At 38.4% G+C, this 18,772-nt stretch overlaps 2 protein-coding genes across 2 annotated transcripts in view; one reads left to right on the top strand and one right to left on the bottom strand.

Annotated features, from left to right (window-relative positions):
• Positions 1-14,439, top strand: part of LOC115055112 (VPS10 domain-containing receptor SorCS3-like) — a 38,608-nt gene extending 24,169 nt beyond the window's left edge. Inside the window, exons 13-27 of the mRNA XM_029520581.1 lie at positions 76-167; positions 935-1,042; positions 1,284-1,401; positions 1,593-1,726; positions 2,287-2,400; positions 2,959-3,130; positions 4,107-4,293; positions 4,575-4,708; positions 5,042-5,165; positions 5,479-5,591; positions 5,858-5,992; positions 7,017-7,116; positions 7,897-8,002; positions 8,117-8,277; positions 12,961-14,439. Coding sequence (XP_029376441.1) covers positions 76-167; positions 935-1,042; positions 1,284-1,401; positions 1,593-1,726; positions 2,287-2,400; positions 2,959-3,130; positions 4,107-4,293; positions 4,575-4,708; positions 5,042-5,165; positions 5,479-5,591; positions 5,858-5,992; positions 7,017-7,116; positions 7,897-8,002; positions 8,117-8,277; positions 12,961-13,025 — 1,863 coding nt within the window. The 3' untranslated portion in view covers positions 13,026-14,439. The remainder of the gene's footprint in view (positions 1-75; positions 168-934; positions 1,043-1,283; positions 1,402-1,592; positions 1,727-2,286; positions 2,401-2,958; positions 3,131-4,106; positions 4,294-4,574; positions 4,709-5,041; positions 5,166-5,478; positions 5,592-5,857; positions 5,993-7,016; positions 7,117-7,896; positions 8,003-8,116; positions 8,278-12,960) is intronic.
• A 1,736-nt stretch (positions 14,440-16,175) lies between these two features.
• Positions 16,176-18,772, bottom strand: part of LOC115055053 (VPS10 domain-containing receptor SorCS1-like) — a 43,632-nt gene continuing 41,035 nt past the window's right edge. Inside the window, exon 27 of the mRNA XM_029520456.1 lies at positions 16,176-18,027. Coding sequence (XP_029376316.1) covers positions 17,969-18,027 — 59 coding nt within the window. The 3' untranslated portion in view covers positions 16,176-17,968. The remainder of the gene's footprint in view (positions 18,028-18,772) is intronic.

An 18,772-nucleotide genomic window follows, 5' to 3' on the forward strand; every position in this document is an offset into this window, starting at 1 on the left:
TGGAGCAAATGAGTGTGTGTGTGTGTGTTGTTGTTGTTGTTGTTTTTTTTTTTTTTTCAACATGCATCGATGCAGATTTTTGATGAAGAGCACAACATTTGGTTTCTTGACAATGGAGGGGCTTTGTTGGCAGTCTTACATGCAGCATCGCCGATCCGACACTTATGGTAGGTGTAGCTCCTCTTCAACAATAGCTAACGTCATAATCACTGTGAGTTGGAACAGTAGGTGTTTGAGTTGTGGTGGTAAATTACTGGGGGTATCATTTCATTTTTTGTGTGTGGGGGGATTTGATGTAGCATATGATTACATTTAATGTTTTTGAAATGCTGATGGGCCAAGTTTGCATGATTATTGTATCGACTGCAGCTTCAAAACAGAGTCTGAATCATTTCCAGGAGAAGAGAGTCTGTTATGGCTTTGTACTCTCGGTTGGATATGATGGTTTGAGTGCTTTTATGTAAATGAGAAGTAGAACAGGGTGGAAATATGAGACTGAGGATGCCCTCATAACTCCCTCATTTTGTGGGAGCTTTGTAACACTATCTACTTTGATGTCCCTGCACACCACAGCCCTGTCAGAAGTGATTAAGCTCTGAGAAAGGTGATTTGAAACCCTCCAAAATCTATGTCTAATGTTACAGCCAGAGTCATATCTCTCTTCTCAGTTGTTTTGTCACCTTCAAAAATTTAGCTGGTCTGCGAAACATTTGTTCAATTGTGCAGCCTGTTGTCGAGGTAATTTTTCACATCAAAGAAAATCTAAGGTGCCTCATTTTTCAACCACAGCAAAAGCTATATAACCTGAAATATTCTGTTACCTTTCCTTTTACCTTGTTTTGTCTCTGCTGGACTTTTACACAGATGGCCGTGCATTGACAGCTCTTTTCTTTCCTTTCTTTCTTTTTTTTTTTTTTTATTTATTTGGATGCAGGATCAGTCTTGATGAAGGAAAAAAGTGGGACCGTCACAGTTTCTCTTTGGCACCTCTGTATGTGGATGGAGTTTTAATGGAACCAGAATCTGACAATCATATTATCACGTAAGCAGAGACACCAATGTCCAGGAGGAATGAGACAAATATCAGGCTCTTTGCTGATGTAAACAAAGAAAGGTCCACTTGATTCTCCCCAGTGACTTAAACCTTTCATCAATGAAAAACTTATCTCAGCTGTCAGACTTCAGATTTTGCAGATGCTCTTGTTGAGCCACTAAATCAGAAAGCTGTACCCCAGAATAGGCTCAGCTGAAATTGACATTTATTTCGGTGAATCAATTTCCAGTTTCTTTGGGCACTTCAGCCATCAGTCAGAGTGGCAGCTGATCAAGATCGATTACAAGGGCCTCTTCAGCAGGAGATGCATGGATGGAGATTATCAAACGTGGCACTTGCAAAACAAGGTAACAGCAATATTTAATATTCATGATTTATCACAAGCCTGTAGACATGGATATTTGTAGCTGTCATAATTAATAAAAAAAATGGACGGACATGAGTTTTTATTTTATTTTTTTTACATTTTACATTTAATGTCTCTCTCTTGTTTGAGTTTATTTTAGTTGTGTGACAAAAACTTCTTTTTGCTTGATAGGGAGAGTTGTGTGTGATGGGTGAGAAGCAGATCTTTATGAAGCGCAGACCAGGCAACCGTTGTATGCTGGTCCAGGACTATTCCAGGATCTATTCCTCAGAGCCATGTCTCTGCACAACCTATGATTTTGAATGGTAATGACTTCTTGTCTCAGCTTTTCTCAACTGGGATCAACCTGTTACTTTTATCCTCAGTGAGCCTTCATTTCTTGGATTGAAAAACAGCCCCACTCTTTTGAGCAGTGAATTCAATTGCAGTTCATTAGCAGCTGCTTGTAGACATTTGTAATTAAAAGCAGAAGTAAAAGTTAGCTGAACTTCATATACCTTGATATCCATCTTACAGTGCATATTTACTGGATAACCAATAGAAATGTGTCCATGAAATCTAATTATAGTTGGGAAATTGTACATGGAAGTTAGGAACTTCGTGCTACTGTAATTTGCATAATGTCAAGTGACTTCTTAGAATTCAATTAATAATGAATCACGAGTTGAATTTTAAATATCTTTTATCCATCTGTCTTAAATTCTGTTTGATCCTTCTTGTCTGACAATCATGTTTCTGGTAAAGGTCTTAAAATATTCCATGAATCTCCAACAGCGAAACATTTGTGCCACTATAAAAGCTTGTAGAAGCTAGATTATTGAGTAGCAGTATTTATCATTTTATGAAGTGTCGTGTTTTTTGGCAGTGATTATGGATGGGAACGCCAGGCGGATGGGAAGTGCTCCCCAGCTTTTTGGTTTAATCCAAATGGTGCAGCTAAAAGCTGTAGCACCAGCCAAAGCTTCCTTAACAGCACAGGGTAAGTGGCCCGAATGTTCAAAGCAATATTGTTCCGTTCTAGCTGGTTTGCTTGTTGTCTCAAATGCAAATAAAATATAATAGCTGAGAAAAAAAAAAAAAAGTTTCAGCCTATAACTAAGGAAATCCGTCCTAATTCCATAATGCATTATATTGCTAGGCAGGTGTTTAGTATGCACTGTCTTCACACTTGAAAAGCAACAAAATTAAGGACATTCAAAAAGGCCAGTATGCATAATCAATCTGTGTGCTGCTGATGGACACTATTGTTTCACAAATAATTCCAGAGATGCAACTGAGGAGCACAACAGAAAGATTCTCAATGATGGAGAAACTGCCCCAGGAAAAATCAAAGCATTTTTAATCTCTTTCTAAACTTGAATCGACACTAACTCACCAAAGCTGCTGTTTGATTGATGTCATTTCATTCGTGTATGCGATGATAATGTCTACACAGTGCACTCTATATTATTACATTATTACATGGAATACACAACATGTACACAACACCTATCGCTCATTTCTTTTTTTGTTTCTAACTTGATCTTGACCCTCAAAGGTATCGGAAGGTTTTATCCAACAACTGCAAGGAGGCAGGGAGGAATGTGTACTCGCCCAAGAGGCAGCCTTGTCGTCCCAGACCACCACAAGGCCTCCGGCTGTCCACCAGTCAAGGAGAGCTCAGCGCCACGGTCGGAACTAACGTCACTTTCCTGGTCTACCTCGACGATGTGAGTCATATCACTGATGAAAAATCTACAGTCGTATGAAGCATCCAGTGTTTGCCCAGATATGTCACACAAACCCCAAAATGCAATGTCATGGTTGTGCATGAGGGAAAGTTGGCTCATTAGGATACTTTGAATATTTGTACTAGATTTCATGAAAATCCATTCAGTGGTTATTTTAAGTAAGTCCACTGCAGACTTTAATCCTTCGAGCCAAGTCACTAGCATGGCTAAAAAAAAAAATAAAACATTCCCCACTCACCTCTAGTGTAGCCATGCATATCGCTTTGTTTTTAGGTATTACTGAGATTTCCAGCCCAGTGCTGCTGGGCTGAAATGAATTTAGTTTGTAATGAATAAAAAAAAAAGAGTCAATATTCTCATTAGTTCTGGATAATCCTCAGATCGCACTATGAACTGTTTATACTGGAACTACTTCCTTCAGAAAAATAGACTAAATAAATCAGTTCAGTGGATTATCCAGAGTACCAGGCACACTGATACAAATCCCAGAAAGACAGGTTGTTTTTAACTTGTGCAATGTGATATTTCATGGCTGTGAGCATTCCTAATGAAGCCTCCTTAACCTGTTATATTAGTGTTGCAGCAGAAATATCACAATTGATATTTCTCAAAACGAGAATAAAATGAAATCAGAGTTATCTGCTTGACTAGATGTCACCTGGGGTTAGTTAGCTTTTTTTTTTTTTTTTTTTCTCGTTTGAAAAACATTTGACTTATTTGTTTATTTTGGATGATTAAAAAAAAAACCTTCAGTCTCTGTAGCTTTCTTTGTTTTTGCTCTTCATCTCTCAGTTGAATTTCTGTCTGCTGGAATTCAAAATCACAGATGAAGCGTTGATGACATGGCGCAGGCACTTGAGTAGTGGCCTGTGCTTACCTTGCTTGTGCTTGGTCTAAAAGTATCCCCCAACCTAAGCTCCGATGACAGATGCCATGTTTTACCGCCCATCCGCAGGGAGACTCACTCAGGACCAGCATCCACCTCGACTTTGGGGACGGCATCAAGATCACATACTCTAACCTGAGCAGGACTGATGATGGCATCATGCACATCTACAGAGCGACTGGGATTTACCGAGTGACAGCTTGGGCTGAGAACAGCCTGGGATCTGACAGCAGCACACTGTTTTTACACATCACCAGTATGTGAATAAGAAATGTCATTACTCATTCCTGCGGCAGTGCATATAGCATGAACCCTTCCTCTTTCATGGATAGTCACGTTTCCAGTCTGCAGATTTTATTTCAGTCATGCTTACATTAGTTTCATGCATTAGAAAATGCAAAAGCACACACCTGAAGCCAAATGCACATGAGCTGTAATCCCCATAATAGTTTGTTGAATTTGTATGTGTTTTGCGTGTCTGTGTGTGTGGATTTATTTGCACGCCGGTATGGATGGATGTGTGCATTGCTGCCCCAGGTCCTGTGGAGCACGTATATCTCTCCGCTCCTATTGTTGCCATCAGGGGGAAGGAGGCTAATCTGACTGCGGTGGTTTGGCCGAGTCACACCAGAACATTGACCTTCTTCTGGTGGTTTGACAACAGCTCCGAGGTGAGATGCTTCTTGTCCTCCCACTGTTGTTTCACACACATTTCTTGCCATGTTTACTGTCGTCTCTTTCCGTTTCCCAGCTCCTCTCTAGACGCCCTTGTGTTGTTGTAAATCTGCAGGGTTCTCACACAAATCTTGCAGAATGTGACTAAACACGGCTGCACAGAGAATCCAGCTAAGATGGCTGGTCGTATTTATTTATCACGTCGATTGTGCTCACTGCAGTTCTGTCATTATACAATATGCCAGGGGCTGCATGTACGTTTCTATATGTGACTGAGAAGATGCAGGCTTTTCTTTTCAACTCTCTGTGTTTTTCCTTTTGAAATCGAGCCCATTATAACCTTGGAGGGAAGCATCTCCTACACATTTCACAAAGAAGGGAAAAACAAGGTCACGGTCCAGGTTGCTTCTGGGAGCACCGTAATGCAGGATTCAAAAATCATAACTGTTAAAGGTGAGTTGGGGAGACAGTCTTCAGCGCACTTTAATTGGTGCGATACGCGTTACATGAATATGCAATGTGCTATCTCTGGAAAAGTATGATGCCTCCCGGTCCCCGCTGAAAGCTACGCCCCGTTGATGTCAACATGGACATCCCTAATGAATAAAATGTCATGGTAAACGAACACGAAATCTTGAGGAGCAAATAACTTCAAGGGATATGTATACTAAATGAAGAAGGACAAAACTGCACATCAGATTAATCAGGAATGAAACCAGGAGCAACATTCGTATTCTAACATCACTTCACCTCGTTTCTTCTCCAGAGTTCTTCAGGTCGCTGCTGTTGTCGTTCTCTCCGGCACTTGACGAGCACAATCCTGACATCCCCGAGTGGAGGGAGGACATAGGCCATGTGGTGCGGACAGCTCTGTCACAGGTATATCAAGTCCCTATTGCTTTCCTGCACCCAACATCATCTACCAGTCACTTTCAGGGTCATTATTATTTCATACCATTGATGCACAGTAGTCATGATGTTTCACATGGTGTGTGTGTGTGTGAGAGATTTGTTCTTGTTAGTGTGAATATGAATTGAAGCCAGGTTCGAAATGCCATGGGACTGCATTGAGTTTGACTTTAATGTCCAAAGTTTGGTCCTAACTTCAACCCCTGCAGTGAAGTCAGACCTGCCTCCCTCTGCAGGTGTCCGGGGTTCGTGGAGATCAGTTGCTCGTGTCTCTGTACCCGGGACTTCCAACTACAGCAGAGCTCTTCATCCTGCCTGATGAGAATACATCAAACGAGCAGAAGAGAAGGAGTGAGGAGGCTCTGGAGACGGTGAGAACCACGATATCTTGAAATATTGAGTCGGTAATCGTTAGCACTAATCTGAAGAGGCTTCCACCCTCGTACTGATACGACACATTCAGTAATATAATATGATTAGGCTTGAAAAGTTGGTGGAAAGATGTTGCCAAAACATGTCCACCAGTTAATAATGACAGAAATTGATTTTGGCTGGTTGCTTGCTTTGTGCATGTGTGTGTGTTTTCATATCTGCCGCCACATGAAAGAGCTAACAAACCAACAGCTTTAAGATTAAGAACCATAGCTGATAAAAGACAGAAAGATACTGTAACCAATCAATCCCAATCTGGCCCAAATAATATGTTAATAATATTTCCTCAGATAACTTTTTCATTGTAATGATCGCAATTGATTGATCTGAAAACAGGAGAAGATTTGGTTTGTTTGTTTCTTTACATTTTCTGTGTCTGTAAAGGTCATGTTCCATTTCAAATTATTTAAAAATGTTATCTGTATTTTATGTAATGGCAGGTTTTTTTTTTGCCCCCATAATGACATCTGTTTACCAAATTTGTAATTTGTTTTGTAAATGATTCGTTGGTCAACTCGCAAGACTCTTGTAGTTCACCAGTGGATCCTGACCCACAGGCTGGGAACTATTGCTCTGCACTTTATGAACAGCGCAGGCTAAATTTCATTTGCTGTTATGAGTTTTGTTAGACAGATTTTGAATTGTTAACAGAAGAATTTTTGGACTATTGAGAAAACCAGATTGGTTGTTTCTCCCTGCTTTCAGTCATTATTCTAAATTTCACCTCACCTTCTAACTCAAGCTCCAAACTCCATCTATAAGCATTTGAGTGGTGTCAAACATTCTCATCTAACTCTTAGAAACCAAACTTATTTCTTTGAATCTCTTCAAGAAATGTTTACCTATTATAGGAAAGTCCATTGTGATGTTTCATTTTAAAGAGATTAGATTTAATTTATTGCAGCACATCTCATAATGTTTTTTTCATTGTTTTTTCCATTTTGTGTTAAATGTTGAAAACAGATATCAGATATATTTGTCACTGCCCTGAACCAAGGCTTGATCCAGTTTGAGCTGAAAGCCGATACTCGCGTTATTGTGTACATGACTCAGCAAACTCTGGGTAAGTTTCTTTGTATTTTTGCACTGCGACTCTGTTACTGTTCATTTTAAAAAAGCCATTTCAGGTGTATACAAATAATGGATTCAAAATTGCCTTAGGCTTAATTTATGCCACTAGTTTGCACATCTACTGCGCATTTCTTTCTCTCACTGACACACAAAATATAAAATAAGACAAAGCCAACGGTAGATCCATATGATAGGATTTAAGTGTCCTTCTGAGTGCATTGGTTCTGAACCAGAGGCTGAAACTGTAGTTCTCTTTGAAATCAGCCGATCAATGACATGATTGACAAAGAAGGCATTTGGTATGCGCTGAGGAAATCGGCAGGGTCACCAGGTCATTAGCATATCGCAAAAACGTGTCGATCAACCCTGCGTGGCTTTACCCTTTTCATCCACTGGCGGATCTGTCTTCATTTGTGTCTGCATACAAAGGTCTGGGTTGCCTTTAAAATGATCCTGAAAGGTCGTAGGCTTCATAGGATTTTCTCTGAAGGAGAGAAAGATGGGCGGTGAGGGGAAATACTTTGAATATTGCATCTCAGCATTTAAAAAGCCATGACTATGCATAAGTTACCTGCATGACAGTCCCCAGAGAGAGGCACCGGACCTCCTAAAGGTTCCTATTAATACCCCAAGGGTATAACATGCTGCGAGCAGCTCTGCGCCTGCAGCGGTTACATGGCACGAGATATTGAAAGTAATCTCCTTGAAATAAGACATGGCTTAAGAAAAGTGAGAAACACCATGACACTTATTTGACATGGTTGTCTTTCAGCGCCTCTTGTGGATTCAAACGCCATCCACAGCGGGTCGGCCATGCTGATGCTGCTCAGTGTCGTATTTGTCGGTTTAGCCGCGTTCTTCATCTACAAATTCAAAAGGTATGTTCACTCAGATAAGAAAGTACGTCTTGTTGAATTCAAAAAATCTAATGATCTCTAAATGTTGGTGAAAAGCTCACATATTTTCTCCGCTGCATGGTTGTTTGGTTGTAGGAAAATCCCCTGGATCCATGTTCAGACTGAGGACAGTCATGAGAAAGAGCCGGAAGTGATCAGTACAGTCGGTCAGAATGAAAGCATGTCCAAGGTGAAGCTCAGCGAGTTTCCCTCTCCAAAAGAACTCATGGCAAATGATCTGGAGGCCAGAAGCAGAGGTACTAATACAAATACATATTATTTTGTAAATAAATGTAAGAGGAATAGTAAGATGTTTTGAAGTAGGAATACAAACATTTTAAAATGATCTATTACACTTTGCATGAAAAATTCCAGGCTAATCTTTCAAAGCAGGCTGTATTATTCTTATAGTATTATATATATACTATTATCATGAATACATATATTTTGGGAAAATTTTTAATGGGCTGTTTACTATATCATAATGTATGCTCAATGTAGATTTTTCTCCACCTGCAAAGTAACTGTAGTCACCAAATATGCACAAGAACACATAATATTTTCCTCTGAAACAAACAAGTAGTAAATTAGCATAAAATTTAAGTACCCAGGTAAAGTATATTCCAACTCCAGTATTTCAAGCACATAATTCAAAATATCTTCCAAAAGAAATGCAAATGAACCGATTTGCATCAGCAGAATATTTTCGGAAAATGTTCAATGTTCAAGGTTACTGAACAAAAAAAAGTATATATATATATATATATATATATATATAATGAAAAACAAAGAAGACTCATCAGTTCTTATTTTTCAGCGTTCAGATGACCTAAACCTGGACTGATAAACGAATGATGGGTTTACTAAAAAGGGTCATTTTGTCCAGTTTTCTTTTCCACAATGGCAAAGAAAGGAGAGTTTCAGATGCTACAACCAATAAGTCAACGTTAAAGAAGTTTCCCAAATACATTGAGACGCTTCTTGGATGTGTCAAGAAATTAAAGAAGTCTGAATGTCATCGCTGACTGTAGAGAAAGTACTTCAGGCTGACCGGGATCTATCTGGAGTTTTCGGTTCAACACGAAATTTATGTAGCACAGCAGGACTCGATGGGGTAAGGCTAAAGAGGATTCTTCTATTGAAAGACCGTCAAGGCTAGTCTTTAGAAAAGCTAAATAGAAAATAGGAGCTGGAATCACGGTGATAGGTGAGGACGTAAAGCCAATAAGGTAAAGAAAACTGCCTACAGTAAAACTTTCTGGAGATTCTGTCTGTTGCTCCGGGTATTCAAAATCCTGAACGTCTCAAAGGAACTATGAAATCAGAAGATTAGCAAGGAATCTTGAGCTAAATGTAAGAAAACTTAGGTTGGAGGGCTTGGGTTTTTCAGCAGAACAACCAAATTATAAAAATTGTGGAAAACTTGGGCTATTTTATTTTATTTTATTTTTTAAACTTGTCAGCAATGAGTGCTGACCTAAGGGCTCCTGAAACCCGAAGAACATGTAGTCGTGGTAGACTGCTCAAGGCTGTCGGTGTTTCCAAATATTCTGCATGCAAATACAAGTTTGTCGGGTATCTACACTTTCTTCTTTCACTATTTTTACAAGTTTTTATATTATTCTTTTGTTCAGTAACCTTGGAAGTTTCTGAATTTGGCTCATCTGCATTCAGTTCGTCGGATCTGTTACTGCAGTGGATATTACTGTGTCAGTAAATCTGCTGTTGCTTTCCACCACTGATTTTAAGTCAGTGTATTTTAGGATTTAGGAAATTCAGTCAGAAACTATTTGTCAGTTGTGTTTATTTGTTTATTTATTTATTTTTTGTTTTGTTGTTTTTATGCCAAGACAAAATTAAATACGGGGCAATAATATCTTTGCACTACTCAGACACATTAATACAGGATTTAAGGAAAAACTGTCACTCCAGGAGACTGTTGCTGATTAACATTTTATTGCCCTAAAAACACACCGCTGAGCATCTGTTTTGAATATAGTTGGTGGAGATGCAAAAGCAAAATTTTTGTCCTGTCCTCTTTAAATAGGCGGGAAATCTGGCACACATCTGAGCTGCTGGAACGTCTTTTCCAATGCAACATGTCACATTTCTACAAGCTGCGCCACACACACGCACACACACACAACTTGAGCATATTCACATTTAGCACATATCACAATGACAAACTAACTTTTTGATTGCTGTGCCTAACATCCACTGTGATGTCTTTTAGACGAGTACTATTCCTGCAGACAGAGTGGATTTTTTGACAAAAGTGCCGTTGCAGTGCTCCTGACACAGACATGTGGGCTGCAGGCTGCTTTTGTGGTCACTCAGCACTTTGGCTCTTTCTCATTTCTCAGCTGTTTTTACCTTCCAAGTTCTTGCCGATATGAAACAAATTAACTCCTTTTCTTCTTTTTGTTGCTCTCAGAACTGTTTACGTACAAAAGGGCAGGGCAGCGTTTGACTTTTGATGTGGTGCTCGCTAGATTAAATGAATTTACAACTTGCTATTTTAAGATTTTATCAATACCTTGAAGCTTGGCTTCGCTCACATGTGGGCTGATTTTGGCCTGGATACAACTGTTCCCACCAAGCTTCAATCCTCTTCACAAGTATACAGCAAGATCTAAGCCCAGCATGTCTGCAGTTATTAACATGGCCATTGTGAGAACCCATTACACACATTGATATTTAATATTATAAATATCAACGTCTTCATGTAATATTCCCCTGAATGATATTATATGAAGTATTGAATTTTGCATACCCCTGAAGGCAGGTTGTTCTCCAGCCAGTGGGAAACATGGCTCCGTCCTGAGGAAAAAAAACATTAACCAGTTTTGATTTAATTAATTTCTGGGTTCAGTGATTTTTATGTGCTCTTAACAAATGGCTTTACCAGGCTCAGTAAGAAGAGTCTGTCGGTCCAAGACGGTACAGCTTGAAGCTCTGAGGTAAAATCTGTTGAGATTTAGTCCAAAACTAAGATTTTAACATTTCAAGTAGGAGTTGATGGCTGAAATTCAAAATTATAAGTAATGTAAATTTAGTTTTAATTTGATTTATGTTAATACAAATCAGCTCTGAATGATTATCATGACAGCTCACATGAGCTCATGTTTCATAATAAGTAGACATTTTCAGTTCCATTGAAGTCAGAATGAATTAAGCTGTGGGAGAAATCCAGGAGTCTTTTCAATGATTCCTTGCAGCAGACACAAGGTCATCCACACAGGCTACCTTGAAATAAATTTTGGATTTCTTAATATGAAAGGCAAAGGAAGTAAATGAAAGAAAAAATAAGGGGTTACTTTATAAAGCAGTTCTCTGATTAGAATGAATAAATCTTTTAGCTCAGTTATATTTAACTTTAGAGTAGACAGTATTGGACAGTGTGAGAAATGCAGCTCATATATGAAGGGAACTATAAACAGTGAAAGGTGTCACAAAGAGTGAATGTGCCAGTACCCCTCAGCCTTATGGAGGCTCTGTTGACTTTCAGCTCTTTTAGTATTTTATCTCTCACTGTGTTGCTTTCATCTGCAACAGGCACCTATCTGTATTCAGTGCAAAGAAATAAAAATAAAAATTGAACAACACTTTACTGACTCTGCACCAGACTGCATTCACAGTTTGTGACTATCTAACTGAGCATAGTGGATATTTTAGCAGCTAAAATGCTGCATATTTCCCTCAGGTGTTGGTGGAGACCAAAAATGGAGCTCTAATTGGATTTAATCTATCGGACGCCAACAAACACATCTGAAAGATAAAAATAAAATATTCTCTACAAACTCAAATAACAGCTAGATGTGCTAGCTGCTTGCTAATAATTTCAAAATGTCAACTCAACTGTGCATGATAATATGTAAATGTTGGATTCACAAGCTATTTCTACTGCTTCCAAATAGCCAAAAGAAAAAGTTGAAGTTATTGCTGGTGTTTAATACATATATCTGCAATTAACGTATACTATGAGCAAAAATCTGATAAAAGCTACATACATCAATACTATGGAGCTTGGTTTGGATAAGGAAATAAACACATATAAAAACAAAAGAAAACCAAAGTAAACCAGTGGAGAAACTCTGCTGCTGGCACACAGGGAGCCTGTGTCAGTGTCTCTCTACTGCAGCCATCTAAGATGTACTTTTAGACAGATTTCAATTTAAGATCATTTTTAAACTGTAATAAATTTGATAAAGCCCATTTACTCTTATTTTAAAACTTTATTTTAGCTTTGGTTTTTCAAACTGTGATTTGACAGACTGTGAAGATTTTAGTCTTAAAATATTCTCAACGTAAAAGCAATTTCAAATCTCATAAATCACCCTTTTTTTTTTCTTTTTCTTTTTTTTTTTTTTAGCAAATCTGAACTGACAGCCAGAGCTTTACCTTGATGAATTTACTGCCACGACATTACTTATGGGCAAACATGAAATTAACTTCATGCAGCTTTATGCAAATCACTGAAATTTAAACTAGTGACACAGTTGAGAGATAAAAGTGCCACCTTGGAAAAAAGCCAGTGTCTGCACAATCTGAACGACCCCACTTGTCACAGAGATCCCATCTAATCAGCTCTCCATCACCAGCTCAGTCCGGATTGTACAGCCCATGTTCTTTTGTTGAGACAACAGGCGGCTTTTCAACCAGAATTCCCAGGTGATGAATTTATGATGAAGTATAAAAGCATGCACAAACCATTCTTCATGCAAAGAAAAAAAAAAAAGAAAAAAGAAAAGATTAGCTGAATGTAGATAAAACTTTGTTGTTCGGTTGATGATTAACAGCGAGTTTTACTTAAGCCCAACATGAGTGTCACGCAGAAAAGAAAGAAAAATTATACCTGCAACTAGTCATTTGTGTGTGAAGTCAAAGCAGCTGACATTCCTTTTATTTTGCCTGTTTCATCGTTCCTTTGTTTTTCCCAGGAGGAATTGGCAGAAACATGGAGAGAATTGTCAGAAGAGAATTTCCAAACTGTACTAATGTCTAAGACATGCGCTCTGTTGCTGAGTAAGTACAGATTGTTGTACCACAATTGTGCTTAAATTGTTTGCATTGTTCTTATGTTTATTTAATTTCCTGCTGATAGCTGCTGCCATTCCAAGTCATGTTTTTAACTCACATGGATAGATTATGTATCTAGTTTACTTAATACTCGATGAATATCAATATCACAAAGCCAGACTCTGGGCTTTCTGAATGGAGGGTGGTGAACACAAAATGTCCAATTAGCATCAGGAATATTTGCTCTTTACCACCATCATGGATGTGATATTACTAATTTGGACATGTTGTGATGTTTTACCTCCAGCAGCATCAACTTGGTTCTTTATGATAATAATATACAGATTAAAAAAAAAAAAAAAAACACAAAAAAAACCCAACAACAACTACTACTAAAGCTACTAAAATGAAATAACTCACAAGCCTTGACTTTGTGACATTGTGAGAACCAATCTTTGAAAAATATTGATATAATGTAAATGAGAAAAGATTAGTAGAAGGGGAAAAAATCTACATGTTTTAATATATAAGTGAAATTGTTTTAAATTCTCCATTGAGTCAATTTACAGACATTTAGGTGCTCGAGGCATTATTACATTATCCAGGATATAAAAGGATAAACTCATTTATAGAAATAAAAGTGTCTCTGAATCTCCCGGTATTTGTTGATGTTTCCCTCTGTAACACAAACTGAACCAAGAGGCTGTAAGACCAGTCAAGTGTAACCTTTCTATGTTTATTTTTAATAGCTTTGCCTCGTTCCATTTTGAATAATAGAACCCAAACCACAAAGAGTTGACAGTGAAGGCAGGGGAAATGTTGCTCTGCTTCCATATCACCGAAATATCGTCGGAGGCTCAGTTATCATGTTGATATGACACGCTCAACCTTCTGCTCTGGATAATCAGTTAATGTCCCGCAACTAGAGGTCTTTGATTTGTAAATATACGGAATATGCCTGGGTGTTGTGAAGGCAACAAAGAAAAACATGTGTTGTTGCTTTTGTTTTGTCGGTTAAAATGGTGCTTTCAATCACGGTGACAATGGAAATCTGGCCTTAGAAAAGGAAATATTGACACCTTGTACATAGAATAAGATGGAATGCAAATCTATACAGAAGCTTCATCCGATTTTACTGTAAACAGGAAGTAGTATGTTTCACAACCTTCAGTCTCATAACTAGTTGTATGTCCTTTTTTCTCATTTATTTTTTACAGTAGCATGCCCTAGTTATCTGTGGGTGAGCAATTACTGTATATGTATATATATGATTATATATCATGGTGATTTTAAAGATTACTTGACACATTAAACTAATTATTAAACACACTGTCTAATAGTCTAGTTGTGCAGTTGCCCAGAAGTTGTGCATGATCTGATCTACTGTTGCTTTTTGTTGATGATACAAAAACAGTTTTGTTTGCAATCATATTTCTTACAGTGAACAAATTGCCATTTTGAAATTGTTCCAAATAAATGTATTTTTTTATCGAATAACGTTTTTCTACTATGCAACAATCTTTTGTATGTGTTGTAATGAAATATATAAGGTTTTAATGAGGTTTACATATCTTTTTCCGGGCAAAGGGAAGGCAGGAGTTTTTGGCTATCATTGAGTGAGAAATTACAAGGTTGTCACGGCCATAAATCTGAAAACAAATGGGCTCCTGAAGCTCTATTTTAACGACATTGCCACAGTCTTATCTGAAACACAGGTGCCTTGTAGCAGAGAGTGTATTAGTCTCAGTCTACCACTTATAATGAGCCCAACGAAGCTCTGAGGGTCGGCTTTAATGGGCAGAAGTGTGATAACACCCATGTGAAGATTCCCATCTGACACTTAGACTGAGTTTCATCTTACCCCCATCATTCGATCACTCAAGTTTCCATTTACAGATGGTTTGTATTTAATGGGGACAATTACTGAGGCTGAAGTCAAGTGATGAGAAACAGGTGATTTTGTTTAAAAAAAAAAAAAAAAAAGAACTGCTGGCATTAGTATCGCTCCTCCATTCTCAGACTTAGAGAAAAAGTCTTTCACATTTAACGGGCTTATTGACGCTGAGGTTAGAGGGCAGCACTGGATAAGTGATTGCTTGAAATAACGCTTCACATGCTAAACTGTAGCAACAAGGCCCTGTTTTGCATTTTGTTTGCCACTTCACTAGCTTCATATCACGCACCAATCTTCATCACTCCAACAGCCATCAGTGCCCCAAGAGTCTTATTCTCACTCCTGCTCTCAGCCTGAATTAACACCAAGGCCTCTTTCTAACTGCCCTGGGATGTTCGGCGGCGCACAATCAAATTGAACGGTGACAATCACTAATGGATGATTCGCAGCACCCAGACGCTGTAATGTAGCACTCAATGAAAGGAAACATGCTCATCAATTTCACACTGTGGCTAACACAATATTGCTCTGGGTTATTATTGTGGGACATTTTTCATTCAAGGTGCTACTCGGTCTGGGTAAATCTTCCTCTACTTTGTGTGTATGTGTCAATTTCCTGGAGAGAAGATAATTAATTTGTAGCACAGTGGGCCAAAGAAGTACCCCATTAGAATCACTCCAGGCTACTTGGTGCTTTTCATTGTCCTCCTGCTCGGCCCCACTGTATCATGCAATTAGCTGCACTGAAACTTTTCCATGTGCTAAATAACAGAGCTGGGGAAAAAAACAAAACAAAACATTTGACAGTGAGGGTTCCTGTCAATCAAAACAATGATTGTCAGATAAAATTAAATCATAGCTTTTGCCTTTGTTCAGTCTGTTGATGAAAGTCCAACTGCAGTCAATGGATTTAACACAAAACAGACACGAAAAATAAGATGTTAATGAGTTTTAGAACCAGACATGCTGCATTAATGTTTGCGTTTCTTCTTTATTCCGCAACCATGGTTATTTCTGCAAGGTCAAATGAAAAACACAGTAACAACCCACTGAATAATCACATCACTTGTAATGAATGAGTCGTCTAGCCTCGTGAGAAATGGGAAATACTGCAGTTCACATTTCTAACATTTCGTTTTTCTCTTAAGATATATTTTTCAGTATCTTGAAAGAGGGAAATAAAAACATCATGCAAATATGTTCACAATCATATTCACAGGTTGATTAGTGGGACAGCCAAAAAAAAAAACAAAACAAAACAAAACAAATCAGCTAAATAAATACCAAGTGCGAACTAAAACTCTTCTGATGATCGGTATGGAGAGGCAGAGTTTGCCTGATGAAGAGTACAAGTTTATTTATGCTTCAGGCTCAATCGGAGGATTGGAAGGGGAAAAGTATGGAGGAGCCTCTAGTAAATTTGTCTTACTGACATATGATGCTGACAACATTAAAAAGAAAAGTTTGATGAAGAAGAACTTCAGGACTTATCCCAAAGAGACAGCAGCTGACCAAAGCTCTGTGCGTAGGCTGAGCCATGTTGACAGGAGATAGGTCTTCTCTATCTCTGCGTCCCTTGCAGCAAAGGAGATGAACAAATCTGTAGCTTTTTGTCCGCTGAGTCCTTGGGGGAGGGGGTAAACCTAGTACAGACTGCGGGCTCCTCTGCTTCACTGTTGACTGAGGAAATCTCATGTGGAGATGCTGGTATCGATGTGGCAAATAGGATCAGCTAAGAATAAATAAATGACGCTTTACGTTAATAAAACCTATGAAATGAAAATGTCTCTACTCAGAACTAGTATAGTTTCAGTGCTTTACTTTACCTTGAAGAAGGCACCGCATCCCTCACAGTGAGATCAGTTCAATGAAAAGCAACAAATGCTTCAGAAATATCTTGCAACTATGTCAAGGACTCTTTTTTTTCTGTTTTGTTTATGTTTAATGTGTCGCTGTGAATCTCGTAACGAATAAACCTTGAAATAATAACTAATTAAAACTAATGTGAGTGAGACTATGGCACTTCCTTACTGCATTACAGTCGGTGTTTGCTCCTGCACTGTAGCGTCTTCGTTAACACGGGAGCTATTCAGGAGATTCACATTAGGTTTTCCCATCTCGAAACCAGAATGTACAAGAAACGCCCCCGGCTACAAATACATATGAAGCACAATTTTAAAAGTCACTGCATTGTTTAACAATCAAAACGAGTCTAATAAAGTATGCTGCTGTAGTAATAATCCATGTATAATCTGGTTTAAAGGGGGTTTAACATTTATGACGCTAGCATTCATTCGTGTCACTAAAATAACTCATTTAAGTCTTCTTAACAGGAGGGATTCTCACTTTCTCATTGTACATACCGACCTAGTACATCCACTTGAATCTTCTGCTCTTATTTTTGTTATGACATACAGTATATAGTACTTTGAGCAGCAGAGGGACAGACTTGATGGAACACACAGATCTGAGATCAGAAGCCCTCCTCCATCTCCTGGATATTGCAAGCTTTCATTTGATGACACTCTGGTGATAAGATTTACTGATTGTAGAGAGCTTAATGAATCTGCGTCCCTCACTGTCTTACTCAGATAAGCAGTTTCCACATAGTTAAACAAAGTAAACTTCACAAACACAAGCCTGAAGAACAGAAATCAAAGCTTATTTTGAGATATTATTACACATCAATTCTGTTCCACTGTTTGACATTTTCATATTTGAGCAGACGCAGCTGTAACCAGCTGAGACAAATAACTTTTACTTCTTCCATTATGGATGTACATTATTTACATAAAAAGATCAATGTCCTTGCAAAAATACAAGTATTTTCAGTCAAAAAGTGTCCCTTTTCAAGACGCGAGTATAAATCTGTACAGTCTCCTCAGAGGGATTAGGCAGCACAGTGTGAACTGGTCCATCCATGCATGGGTAGCAAAACACTCGAGACCATTCATTGTGACCGTGGTTTCATAGCTTGCTGGAAGTAACTGCCAAAGAAGATGTATTGCTTTTGAGTCGGTCATAGACTCTCAACATTAAAACACATGGGGCGCTTCATCAGAGAGCTTGATGTCTGTGTGAGATGGCAGGTAGCCTGGCAAGGGAGAAGAAAGGAAAAAGACAGGGGAGGAATTTTATGTATCCATTTGCATGCGGGTGTATTTTTGCAGGCAAACACATTTATCTTGGGTGAGTCGATTGTTTAGCTACGGGTAGAGGTAAATCAGCTGGAACCTCATAGATATTTTCTTGATGAAAATGCTTTCACCACTCCACTACCTTCCTGATGCACTAATTATTTTATTGGGTCAAATAATTCACCCAGACATTTCATCACTTTAGCTCTCACTTGATTGTGTTTCACTACTAATACTAATACTTCGCTATGTCAAACTCAGAGTGGCAAAGACATAAATATTCAGCAAGTAATAATAACTGTATCTTGGCAACTCAAATGATAACACTAGAGGAGGAAGAGTCACATCAGCACTTATTAATAAGTAAATACCTGCTAACACAATACCTCCTCTGTTAGCTCCAAGTTAAGACCACTGTTCTTAGCTGGTGTACTTTCCAAAGTACTGTCTTTGCAGTGTCATAACACTTTCTCACTGATGAGGTATGAGGAATTAAAATTATTTTATATATATATATATATATTTCCAGTGTGTCCTGATTACAGTGTGGTCACGTTTACATTTCATTCAGTCAAACTGCTTGACACGCCAAAAGCTGTAAAAAGGATGTGAATGTCATCAGTGAAGTGTTGAAATGAGTAGACATGAGCTGAGTGATCACCAGGTAGAAGGGCTTTATACTGCTTACACACCATTTGGAGA

Source organism: Echeneis naucrates, chromosome 15 (genome assembly GCF_900963305.1).
Source record: "Echeneis naucrates chromosome 15, fEcheNa1.1, whole genome shotgun sequence".
NCBI classification, from domain to species: Eukaryota; Metazoa; Chordata; class Actinopteri; order Carangiformes; family Echeneidae; genus Echeneis; species Echeneis naucrates.